Here is an 11,491-nt window from a genome sequence, read left to right on the forward strand (position 1 = left end):
TTGTGAGATTTCCCCTACACGATATACTAAACTAGGTGCTACCCAACCAGTTTGTATTTTAGGGGGAAAGTGCTACTTGACAAGTTAAAACAAAGTGAGACGATGTAACACGATATCTAGTCTGGTGGAGTTGGAGCAGTATATATAATCAACATAAATTGTACTCCCTCCATCTCATAATATGAGACGTTAAACTGCAAAAATGTCTTACGTTATGGAACAGAGGTAGTACGTCTTACATTATGGAACAGAGGAAGTACCTACTTACCTGTTCACTTGGATAGTTACTAGCCAATTCATCATAAAAACTTGAGCTACCGCAAAAAAGTTGGGTACGTTAAGCAATTTCTACTTCACTTCATGGTTTGAACATGCTGAAGCTGCCAGCAACCAAAGAAAACTGAAAAATCTGCTCTTTCAACATGTTTTCGGTATGCTGTCGATTTGGAATTTTACATACAGGTAGAAAATATAAGTAACTCCGTATACATGGTACCGTCAAGTGAACCACACAGATATCTAACCCATTTTTTCTTATACACGTGCTGCTAATTACAACCATCATATACAGTTTCCAATACCTAATTAACAATGCATAGATAATTAGATATGTGAACCGCATACAACGGAAAATCATATGAATTGCTCTCGTCAAAATCAGGCGGCTCCAGGCCCTTCTCCATTCTCACCATTGGCCGCACCAGCCATGGTACCCATGGCAGCGCTGCTACTACGCGACTCGTCACTGGTGACAGCGGATGATACACCGTCCATCTGCTCATTCATGGCAGAGTCTGCCAGTCTCGTAGCGTCGGCTGAGTCTGCTGCTGGCTGTGGCTCTTGTCTTGGAAGGGACCTTGGCTGCCGAATGGCAGCCGCCGCCTCTGGCATGGCGACGCCCGGTGGCTGTGGGGGAACCCAGTGGCGCTGGAATGGACTTTCCTGTGCAACTGGTGTCGCTGCCGGTGCTGGTGCTGGTGCTGCTACCGGAGCTGGTGCCGGTGCTGGAGCATCAACGGTGTTGCTGCCCCCAGGATAGTACGGAGGAGAACCGTAGTAGCCCTCCCGAGTGCCAGGGTTCGATCTGTCATAGCCCATCTGCGGCTGGAACCCGTACCCAGACCTAGGGACCCGCGGCTGCAAGTACAGAGCATCTAATTTAAGGGTAATTCTAGAACCAGTGTCCTGTTTTTGCTATCTTAAAGATGATACAGTAGCTTACGTCAACATAAGATCTTGGAAATGATCCAGATGTAGGTTCTGCGGGTAATGGCATGAACGATTGCCTCCCTGTCCAAGATAACACAGGACAGGAGTGAACAAGTATAAGACAGGAGATATGGTGGTGCGGGCTCATGTTAGTTCCTCAGTTCTTACCTGAGTCAAAATCACCATTTGGCGTCGTCGTGTACATATTGGTTTGCTACAAACAGAAACGCTGGGTAAGACATAAGGTCTGCAAACCAATGTAAGTATTGGCAAACAGGAGGAATAGCTAGAAGTCCAGAAATCATACCTGGGAAGCTCTCCATGAATTAGTAGTTGGCCCTGTTCATACAATATAATAACAATGGTGTGAGGGTGAGACACAACGAATAGATGTCTAAAAGAACTCGTTAGGAACCCTACGACCTACCAATATATTACTTTATATGCAGAAGGTTCACACAAGCAAGGATCGGGTGAAAATAATCAATTAAAAATTAACAGAGTAATGTGCCAGTTTAATGCATAAATATTGATTTCTAACCATTCCATGGTCCAGGTTGAGCATGCTCTTCCAACATATTGTACGGCGAAAATCGATTCTCCCTTGTATGATGTAAGGTCTCGCTCAAGGATTTCAAAACTTCTGCCTGAGAATCCAAGGCTTCTGTTAACTTCACAAGTATCTTCTTATCTGTTAATAAGAGAAATGCACTAGCATCATCAAATTGCAATAATAATGGTCATCCTAGTGCATGAACATGCTAAATTATTAAGAGATGTTCTGAACCTTCGTCCTTTGAAGCCAGCAATTCTTGGTTTGTTTTAGCAATAGCAGAAAAGGCTGATGAGGAAGCTTCCATAGCATCTTTAATTTCATCATAAAGCTTGGATTTCAGTTCGTTGTCCGCATTTTCATCTCCTTCTGAAACGACTCTACGGGTCCAAGATTTTAGCCTAGGCAGGAACAATTTCTGTGCAAAATACACACGCAAACAAAGTTAATCTCTCAATTCTTCCATTAAAATCATTACCATTTGCAGAAAACACATACCTTGATGATGAGAACTGAACTAGCACCTACTCCAAGGAAAATACCAGCACCAAGGAGTGTATGATACCAGCTAAATTGTGTCTGCGTTTGTGGGATGATATGACCAGTGGCGACAGAGCCAGTTGGTGCTTGTGGCGACTGAACGGGTGCGTAAGGCTGCACCCTGGCAGATTGATTTGGATTGCTTGCTGGAAGCAAAGAAAGCAAGGCCGCCTTTTAGCATATAAGTTAACAAAAGTGGTACGTTTCTCTGAAAATGGTAAGATTTCAGGACCGAACTTTGAAGCATAGGTATTAAATGTCATGCAAGGAACATATTCTTTTAATTTGAATAGGCCAGCATTAGCTATATGGGAAGTATGACTATTCTGGATTTCCATGTGAGGAGTCAAAATAGCATAAGGACTATTTCCAACAATCAAAAATATCTTATACTTAAGTACTCACTCGGACTAGATGTTGTGCTCTGAAGCTATCTCACTCGTACTATTTGTCCTCAAGCTATCCTAGTTATTTTTCCGAAACAAAATGTGTGTCTGAACTAGATGAATACCCCTTCAAGAAAACACCATTCAGATGCTTTACCTAAAGTACTTTTGTTCGCATCATGAGACGATAAAAACAGAGCAAGTTCAGTCAATGTAACATAAATACTAGATACTGTGTGCAAGGCATAGACTGAACATAATGTAAAGATCCATGCAATGGGACAGCAAACAAATTAACAGAGTAATACGACGATATCACTGTAAACCATTACTCCATCCGCTCAACAATTCAACATGTGGGGATACCTTGTTGCGAACCGACAGCCGCAGCATCTGTACTGTTTGTCGGCGGATCCTGCAAGACATCAAGCCATTCAGGAACACAACACTTGGTTCTCTTCTCATTTTCTCAGCTAAAACATCCCTGCCGGAAAATAGGAACTTACAGGAACCCGTCGGAAGGCCTCGTCGATCTCCTCCTTTGTGAGGCCTTTCTTCTCCAGGAAAGAGTACCTGTAGGACACCGGAGAGCCCTTCACCTTTGGATGCTCGAGGAACTTGACGGCGTTCTGTATGTAATCCTCCCGTGCTACCTGCGGGGCTTGGAATACCAGGTTTTCCGATGATCCTCCTCCGCCGGAACCATCTGCAGCATTAGAAAAGTTAGTCCAAGAAAAGTTACTCCAAGAATATACAGCTAAGAACAGTGCAGGTCTGGCAAAATTGATCTCGTTCAACATCAGCCCCAATTTGACAAAGCTATTTTCCTCTAAAAATTTGACAACGCTGCTCGCGAACTTGAAAAAAAGAGTTGACTTTTGATCGACCACCGCGAATCGGGGAGATGACCCGCACGAACTCACTCAGGAACTTCGATTGGCACCAATCTGACGAGCTTGGGGGACGCTCTACAGGCAACCGCGGCGTCTAATCGCCCGATTCTGCTGTTAAAAACCATCGCCCCTCGTTCCCCACAAGATCGCCATCCATCCAGGATGCTGCCTAATCAAGAAATCAGGGCCGAGATTCGGACTCGGCGGGTTAGGAATCTGACCTTGCTGCGCGGCCATCGGGGGAGTTCACGGCCGCATCAACCACGGGGATCTCGCCGACGACGACGGCGACGACGGGCGGCGGTGGCGGCGGAAGTGGATAATAGCAGGACCGGAGGGAGTACGCGCGTCACGTATATTCACACGTGCTTTATCTTTAGAGATGAAGATAGGGAGAGAAAAAAAATACAGAAAAAGAACTCTATGCATATATCGAAATAACTTTTTGAAGAGAAATTGGTCAGAGCAGCAATTTGTCAATTATCTGTTTTATACTGTAATAACTTATTTTTGGCGTCTCAGCAAAGGAGGCTATTATCGATTTACGCCATTAACTAAGTTCTAAGAGATACTCTGTCGGTCCGGAAATACTTGTCTTATAGATGAATGTATCCAGATTTATTTTACTTATAGATATACTCCCTCCATTTCAAAATTCTTGTCTTAAGTTTGTCTAGAAATGAATGTATCTAAATACTAAATCGTGAGTAGATACATTCATATTTAGACAAATAAGACAAGAATTTTGAGACGGAGGGAGTATTCATTATATCGTGAGTAGATACATTCATATTTAGACAAATCTAAGACAAGAATTTTTAAAACAAGTATTTTCAAATGAAGGAGGTGTTTATTATAATTATCTTTATTCCGGGTCGCTCGAATACAAATTCTGATGATAAAAGAAAGTACGTGAAAACTCGATCAAGCCTCTCTGTGCAACAGGAAATGAGAGTCATGCTTGCTTGTAATCCACGTACATTGTGAATAATGAAACACACTAGATAACTCATAATGGTAGCGGTTCCCAGAACTACTACCGCGAATTCTTGAAGTTGTGCTCGACTTGGGATGAAGGCTTGACAACATAATCGTTTTGATCCCCTCCCAGTCGACACGGTCGCTCCACCCTCGTTACCGACACCTCATATTTCCGTTGTGTGCTCATTTATCTTTCTAGCTTTCTCTCATGTGCATGCCCCCCTATTGTTTAGATGATTGTGGCCTACTTGGTGAACTGGACTAATGTTACCAACAAGTTAAAGCAAACTAGAGGCGTGCAACATATCTATCTACTCCTATGAGAAGAGAGTGGCTTATATAAAGGGGGAAACAGTATTTGAGCCGGTGAAAGTTGGTGGAGAACTGACTTATCTACATATAATAAATTTTCTTGAGTTGTGGTAAGGTTATATTTTTCTTATCTAATATAGATTTCGCACATTTTAAATCTTCAATTGATGAAGTAATTGCTCTTTTTGTCGTTTGATGAAGTAAGAGCAACTCCAAACGAGGAAACTCATTTCGTCCGTCGCCGTCCGTTTGGATACGTGGGGACAAAAGTGATGCCCCAACGCACTGACTCATTGCCAAAACGCGTCCACTTCGCATCCGCGCCGACACATTTCCGGTCTAAATTTGGGACTGAGATCCGTCGGCACGGACGCGCGCGCCCTCTCGGTGTTCGTTCCATCCACACCACCGGTCGTCCAACTACCCGCGGTCATCTTAATTAATGACGGCCAACCTCCATGGGCCCACACGTCAGCGATCGCGGTCGGCCTTTTTTAATCCGATCGTGCGGAGGGGGTTCTGCCTCATCTGCTTCCAGACCCCCCTCCCCATCTCGCCACCCCTCTGCTCCCTCGTCGGCGACCAAACCCTAGCCAGCAGCCATGGTCGGCTCCACCCAAAACAACGGCAAGCCCACCGTTGTTTATCCCCGCGCGCTGCACCCGGAGGAGGTCGCTTACCTCCAGCATAGGAGGGCATTGCGCCTGGCAGAGGAGCACGCCCGTGCTGCGCCATCGCCGCCAGCAGCAGCCATGGCCGGCTCTGCCCAAAACAACGGCACCCCCCCCCCCCGTCGTCTATCCCCGCGTGTTGTGCCCGAAGGAGGTCGCCTACCTTCAGCATAGGAGGGCGCTGCGCCTGGCGGAGGAGCGCGCCCTTGCCACGCAACCGCCGCCACCCGCACTGTCCGCGCCGGCTAAGCCCGACCTCAACGGCCCCGACGCCGATGACGAGGACACCTAGGGTGGACTCTTGTCGGCCTTCGTGGTCGGCTTTAATGATTAATTTATGTTTGTTTGCATTTTTTTACGCGTCAAAATGAATCAGGCTAGCGTTGGACGCATGCGTCAACCCAAACGCGGAAACTAAAGTTGGTGTCTGTCGGGTCGACCCAAACAGACAAAAACGGACAAAACCATCGTTTATTTGGGTCAGCCGGTTGAAGTTGCTCTAAGTAATTGCTAACGTGCACATGTGTGATACTTTGGAAAGAGTAATTGGACTCATATATGTGCCAAACAAGAAGTACACACAGTAATATGATTATTCTAGAGAACCAAAACTGGGAACGTCATGATTATTCTAGAGAACCAAAACTGGGAACGTCAGGCCGAGCCCTAGCAACCCACTGGACTAGCATGCAATCATTGGATGAACTCTCCAGATTGTTTGGATTAGTGGTGTGGATGTGTGTCTGCTCTCTTCTTTGCTTTCATCTGAAGCTCCCGAAAATAATTTGTGTTAGAAAAATGCTGCTCTTGAAAATCATTTAAGGATATAATCATAATTTCATTTATTCTTCGTGAATATGGTTTGGTCCTCTCTCATTTCAGGATAGATTTTTTGTTCCCAATGATTAAAATTCTGATTCCATTTACTCATATTCCTCATTGAGGAACCAATGCCCCTCCCCCCAACACACACACAAGCACGCGCGCGCGCGCACACACACACACACAAAAATACCAATTTGATAATGTGGGGACCCCGACTTACTAGTCGAGAATCGCCGTGCTCAGTGATCCCAGAGATCAATGCTCACCGAACACAGATACCGAATAAAAGAGTCTTACATCCATACATACCGTTTGATACAATAAATGACTACTTCGGTCGAGTCATACATATACAGGGCCTTATAGGCCAACACACCAAACTGGACCAATAGCGGAATTATTGGTTGAAAGCGTGAACCCATGTCATCAGCCTTAACCTACAGGCATTTTGACTGGGAAACATCCTAGCTCGCATGAACGTCACCGAGTTAATCTTCACCATATCCTGTCTTTCACACCTGGTCAATGAAATAACCAGTGGCAAGCCAATGAGTACTTTGAATGTACTCGCAAACAGCCCATGACATGAACAATGAAAATGAAGGATAACAATATCATGCATCTTTAGTGTAACTCATCTGGGTGGAATGCTCATGAATATGCATCAAGTTAAAGAATTACTCTTGAAGAACAGGTTACAGATATCAACATATCTGCTAAGGGCTGAACCATCCGAGTTCACTCTATATGCCAAGTCACCAAACTTGGTCATATCCTCGATATATCAGTTGAGGGCTAAACCAACCGGATTCACCCTATATGCCAAGTCACCGAACTTGGTCATATTATTATTACTTTCATAACAACACCTTTTTTTCCAACACCACACACACTCACTCACGCACACTTGGTTTATGCGGAAATATCAGGACGTAGTTTAAGCAGGATTACCCAACTGTCCCTGACCGTGGACACGGCTATTCGAATAGTTTACACTCTGCAGAGGTAGTACGCTGGACCCACGAGATCCGGGAAACTTCCGTGTCATCCACGACTCGCGGTATTTCACATACCCGAGGTAAGTGCCCGATCAATGTCTTTCCCCTGACGATACTAGACAAAGAGGTCTACTCGATTGGTACCCAGCCCACATGTCGTACCTCTTACGAGCACCAACTCTGAACCGTATCGACCATACGGGACCAATGGTGTGACTGGAACTCATAAAAATGGCATAGTCATCCTACCCGGCACGACCCCATCACGAGAGTGACTACAATCACTCCCGCCACTAGTAATGTGGCTCTTTGCTAGCAGCGAACAGAGTAATTAACATAGCCCCATCCCATAAGGGGTAACGTGGTCGTACTGGTAAGGTTGGGACGGTCGACACAACATAAATCTAATCCCATTTCCGAAACCTTGCTCACACAAATACCGGGTGCATCACTTCACCAAAAGTGACCACCAACTCATCATCACCCTCGGGCATTAGTGGCACCCGACGGGGTTTTCATAAACTCTTGCTTTATGACAACATCATGCTCATGATAAAACTACTGCTACTTTTACTTGTCAACGTGGTATTAGCATGACCCTCAAGGGGTAGGGTCAAACTCAATGCATGTGCTCCGGGGGAGCCTTCGGTAAAATCATATCAAATGATTACCGACACTTATGATCATATGCAACGGGAATACTTGCTATCTTAACATGCAAAGTAACATATGCTCAGTCATGGTCAAAGGGCTGCTTGCCTTGCTCACGTAAGTCCTCGGGGTCTTCGAGGTCTTCCGCTCCAACTCCGAATACTCCGTCTACCGTCAACTATCGTCGGAAACAACCACAGTAAGCCACATAGCAAGCAGAATAAAAGTGTTCTATAAATATAAGTTTTATTTTTTTTGGACCTCTCTGGTCATAAGAAAATTACCTGAATCTTGCCAAGGGGTTTTGGATCATCAGGCGTGTCTGAATGGAAGGAAAGGAGGAATAGGTGATCATTGAAGAAGCCAACAGAAGTCATTCTGTTAAAAATGAGTGGAGGCACCCATTTAACAGAGAATGATTTTAGAAATATTTAGGAAGTGGTTTCACTGGATTTGCAGTTGAAATGAATACTCTAGGGATTTTCTACTATGGAGTAAATAGCAATAGGGAGCTATTTATTTAAGCAACAGAATTAAGCTTGATAAAAATGTTGACCAAGGCTCTAAAAATAGGGGATGATTTTAGAAGACCCTAGGAATTTGAATCACTCCATTTGGAGTTGATTTGCATCCTATGGGAATTTCCAAAGTGGAGTCAAATATGGACAAATTTGGATTTAAATGAAAATGCTACAGAAAGTGGGTAGGGAAAATTGTGCAAAGCACTTATCTGGATAGGCCTCATTTTTAGGATCCTGTAGAAATTTGAATCAATGGAATCGGAGTTAGAATGATTTTATAATGGAATTTATAAGTTAAGCAAAAACAGAAAAAGAGAAGAGGAACTCATCCCTCGGCTAACTAGCGCACAGAGCGCTAGATAGGCCTTCGGCCGGCCCAACAGCTCGATCCGGCCAGGGAGGAGCCACGCAGGAGGCGGATTTCTGCGAGGGCGCCTTCGCTGCCGGGTGGCGCACTCCCGCTGAGGCGTGACCACCAGGGGCAGCCGGCCTGGCCCCATCTCACTGACAGTGGGCCCCATCCGCAGGTCGATCTTCCTCCTTGCGCTGGAGCAGGGGAACCGCGGGGAGAGGAGGAGGCCGCGCGGCGCCGCGTCTCCGGCGTTCCCTGCCCAAGGAGGAGCACCGTCGAGCTCAAGGCACCTCGCTGCCCCCATCCCCAAACAGGGTGCCCGCAGGGGAGGGCTGTAGGGGAAGCCGGCGGTGGTCGTCGCGGGAGGCCGACGGCTCCACTGCCCTCGGCACCAGCAGCGAGGGGGAGGGGACCGGAGGGGCTTGAGGGGTACGGCTCCGCTGGGAGGAGTCCCAGGAAGCTGGAGGCTAGGGAATCCCTCCTTTCGCTGGCCCGGCCTGAGCAAGACCTTCAAGTGGCTTCGGTCACGGCCATGGCAGGAGGAGAGGAGGGCTTAGGAGGGAATGGAGAGTTCGAGGGGCTACAGGGAGAAAGGGAGAGCTGCCCCCGGCTGTATTGCTCAAGGGGAGGAGGAGATGATAGAGGGAAAGGAGGGAGAGAGCTCAGGGCTCTCTGGAGCTCTGAGAGCACGGGGTAGACACGCGTGCCAGAGAGGTTTTGGAGGCAAGCTGGCGTCGGGGAGAGCTTGTACTAGTCAAAGGGGATGCCCTGGTGCTCTGAGACATGATGGAACGGTGGGACACGCCCTGGAGAAAGAAGACAAGGTGCAGAGCACCGTTTCTGCACGCCAGGGAGGTGGTCACCATGGAAACTCACGTCCACATGGCACACAAGACCAGTCAAACATGTCTGGCACGTAGGGCACCCATGCAGGAGGGAGACTCTGGGGTTTGGGAGCATTTGAGGCTGGTTAGAGATGAGCTTGACTGCTGTTAAGTTTGCAACAACAAACTTAAGGTGGGCAGATAGGGCACTAACTTGGGAGATACTGGAAGAAAAGCATGTCTAGATGTCTTATGCATGGACGGACTACAAGACTGCAAAGTTTCAGCTCAAACAAGGGAAGGTAGCTACTACTTGCTGTTCAAAGCCATGATTCAGCCAGAAATCCATTTGTAGAAGTGCTGCTCATTTTCTTCACATGAGCATGTCATATCTTTGTTCTAAATGAAGCCTTGGGATATAATAGATGCTCTGGAAAGAGTTGGGGGTGATAGCTTAAGCAGAAGAATGGAAAGAGAGGTAAAACAGTGCTGCCAAGGGTGAAAATGAGAGAAAGTTACAAAGGGACCTTCTCCAATAATTGACCAGTGGCCATGGGAAAGTTATTGGAGGTAAAATATGACTATTGAGGCTGTGGTAGAAAGTTCTGCTCAAGGGTAAAAGCGGAAGGGGCAAAAGGAGCCAAATTAGTGAGTGCACACAAGGTGTTTGATCTGTGGTTGGGCTACCATATGAATTCCAATGGCTGTGAAACTTAACAGGATCAAATAATATATGAAAATAGGCTGGCACACCAAATTTGGGATTTGCTGGAGAAGTTTTCCAATGTAGACTTGAAAAACCCTAGAAATGAGCAGAAATGGGTTTTTGCTTAGAACCCTATACAAATAAATTCCCACAAACCCAATATTTGGTGTAATGGCATTATTTGAGCATTAAGGCATGCACAAAAAGTTTGAGGATAATTGGAGAAACTTTATAATGTAAAGTTTACCAAAGTTAGAAATCAACAGAGAAGGTTTTAGGGGTCTTAGGACAAGTTCCTCTACTCTCCTTTATGCACCACTTGGTGTGCATACCTTATTGGAGTATTGTAATATGTCCACCAAATTTAAGCACAATTGGAGACACTTCACAATGTAGAGTTGCTCAAATTTGATTCTGGACAGATAGGGTTTTAGGGTGATTAGGGGAGCCAAATCAACTTGGATTGAAATTAAACTTAGCAAGATCATCAATAATATTATATATGACATGCTAGAATTTTACTGGAATTTATTGAGAATATTTATTATAGAAATATTCCAAAAGCTTGAAATAGGCAGGAATGGTTTTGGAGGGGTTTGCCCAATATTTTGAACATGACCATGTGTTGAAACTCATAAATATGGAATAAATATATCCACTGAGTTCCCCTAAATTTTATTAAATAATTTGAAAGCAATAAAAATAACTTCCCTTCATAGGAGTCCATTTTTGGCCTCACAGAAAGGCTTTTAAATAAAATAATAAAATAACTTTTAAAATAATAATATGATGGTTTTTGGAAGACATTTTGATAATAGGTTTTAAATAAAATAATTGGTGCAAAAGAAATTCCCTAAATTGAGAACTTGTAGTACAAACCTCATCTCAGGGGTTTGAAGTTTAATTCAAAGAAATGCTTTTTGGTGAAAATAGATATTTATCCTAAACACATGGCATGATCATTAGGCAGGAGATCATGGAGTGAGGAGATGATTAGGAGGATGGCAAGAATCAATGGGGAGCAATCACATGCATTCAAGCAAACAGGCAAACAATAATCACTCCAAGT

General features: G+C 45.1%; 1 protein-coding gene across 1 annotated transcript; it reads right to left on the minus strand.

Moving 5' to 3' along the window:
* Positions 1 to 410: 410 nt before the first annotated feature.
* LOC123442506 (peroxisomal membrane protein PEX14-like) lies at positions 411 to 3,945 on the minus strand. The gene is made up of 10 exons (XM_045118568.1): positions 3,803 to 3,945; positions 3,195 to 3,394; positions 3,055 to 3,103; positions 2,261 to 2,448; positions 1,997 to 2,180; positions 1,751 to 1,900; positions 1,517 to 1,548; positions 1,378 to 1,423; positions 1,223 to 1,290; positions 411 to 1,137 (listed from the first exon to the last, which is right to left on the minus strand). Exons 1-10 carry the CDS (start codon positions 3,816 to 3,818, stop codon positions 658 to 660), a joined length of 1,413 nt encoding a protein of 470 aa, XP_044974503.1. The 5' UTR covers positions 3,819 to 3,945; the 3' UTR covers positions 411 to 657.
* Between the last annotated feature and the right edge of the window lie 7,546 nt (positions 3,946 to 11,491).

This window comes from Hordeum vulgare, chromosome 3H (assembly GCF_904849725.1).
Source record: "Hordeum vulgare subsp. vulgare chromosome 3H, MorexV3_pseudomolecules_assembly, whole genome shotgun sequence".
NCBI lineage: Eukaryota > Viridiplantae > Streptophyta > Magnoliopsida > Poales > Poaceae > Hordeum > Hordeum vulgare.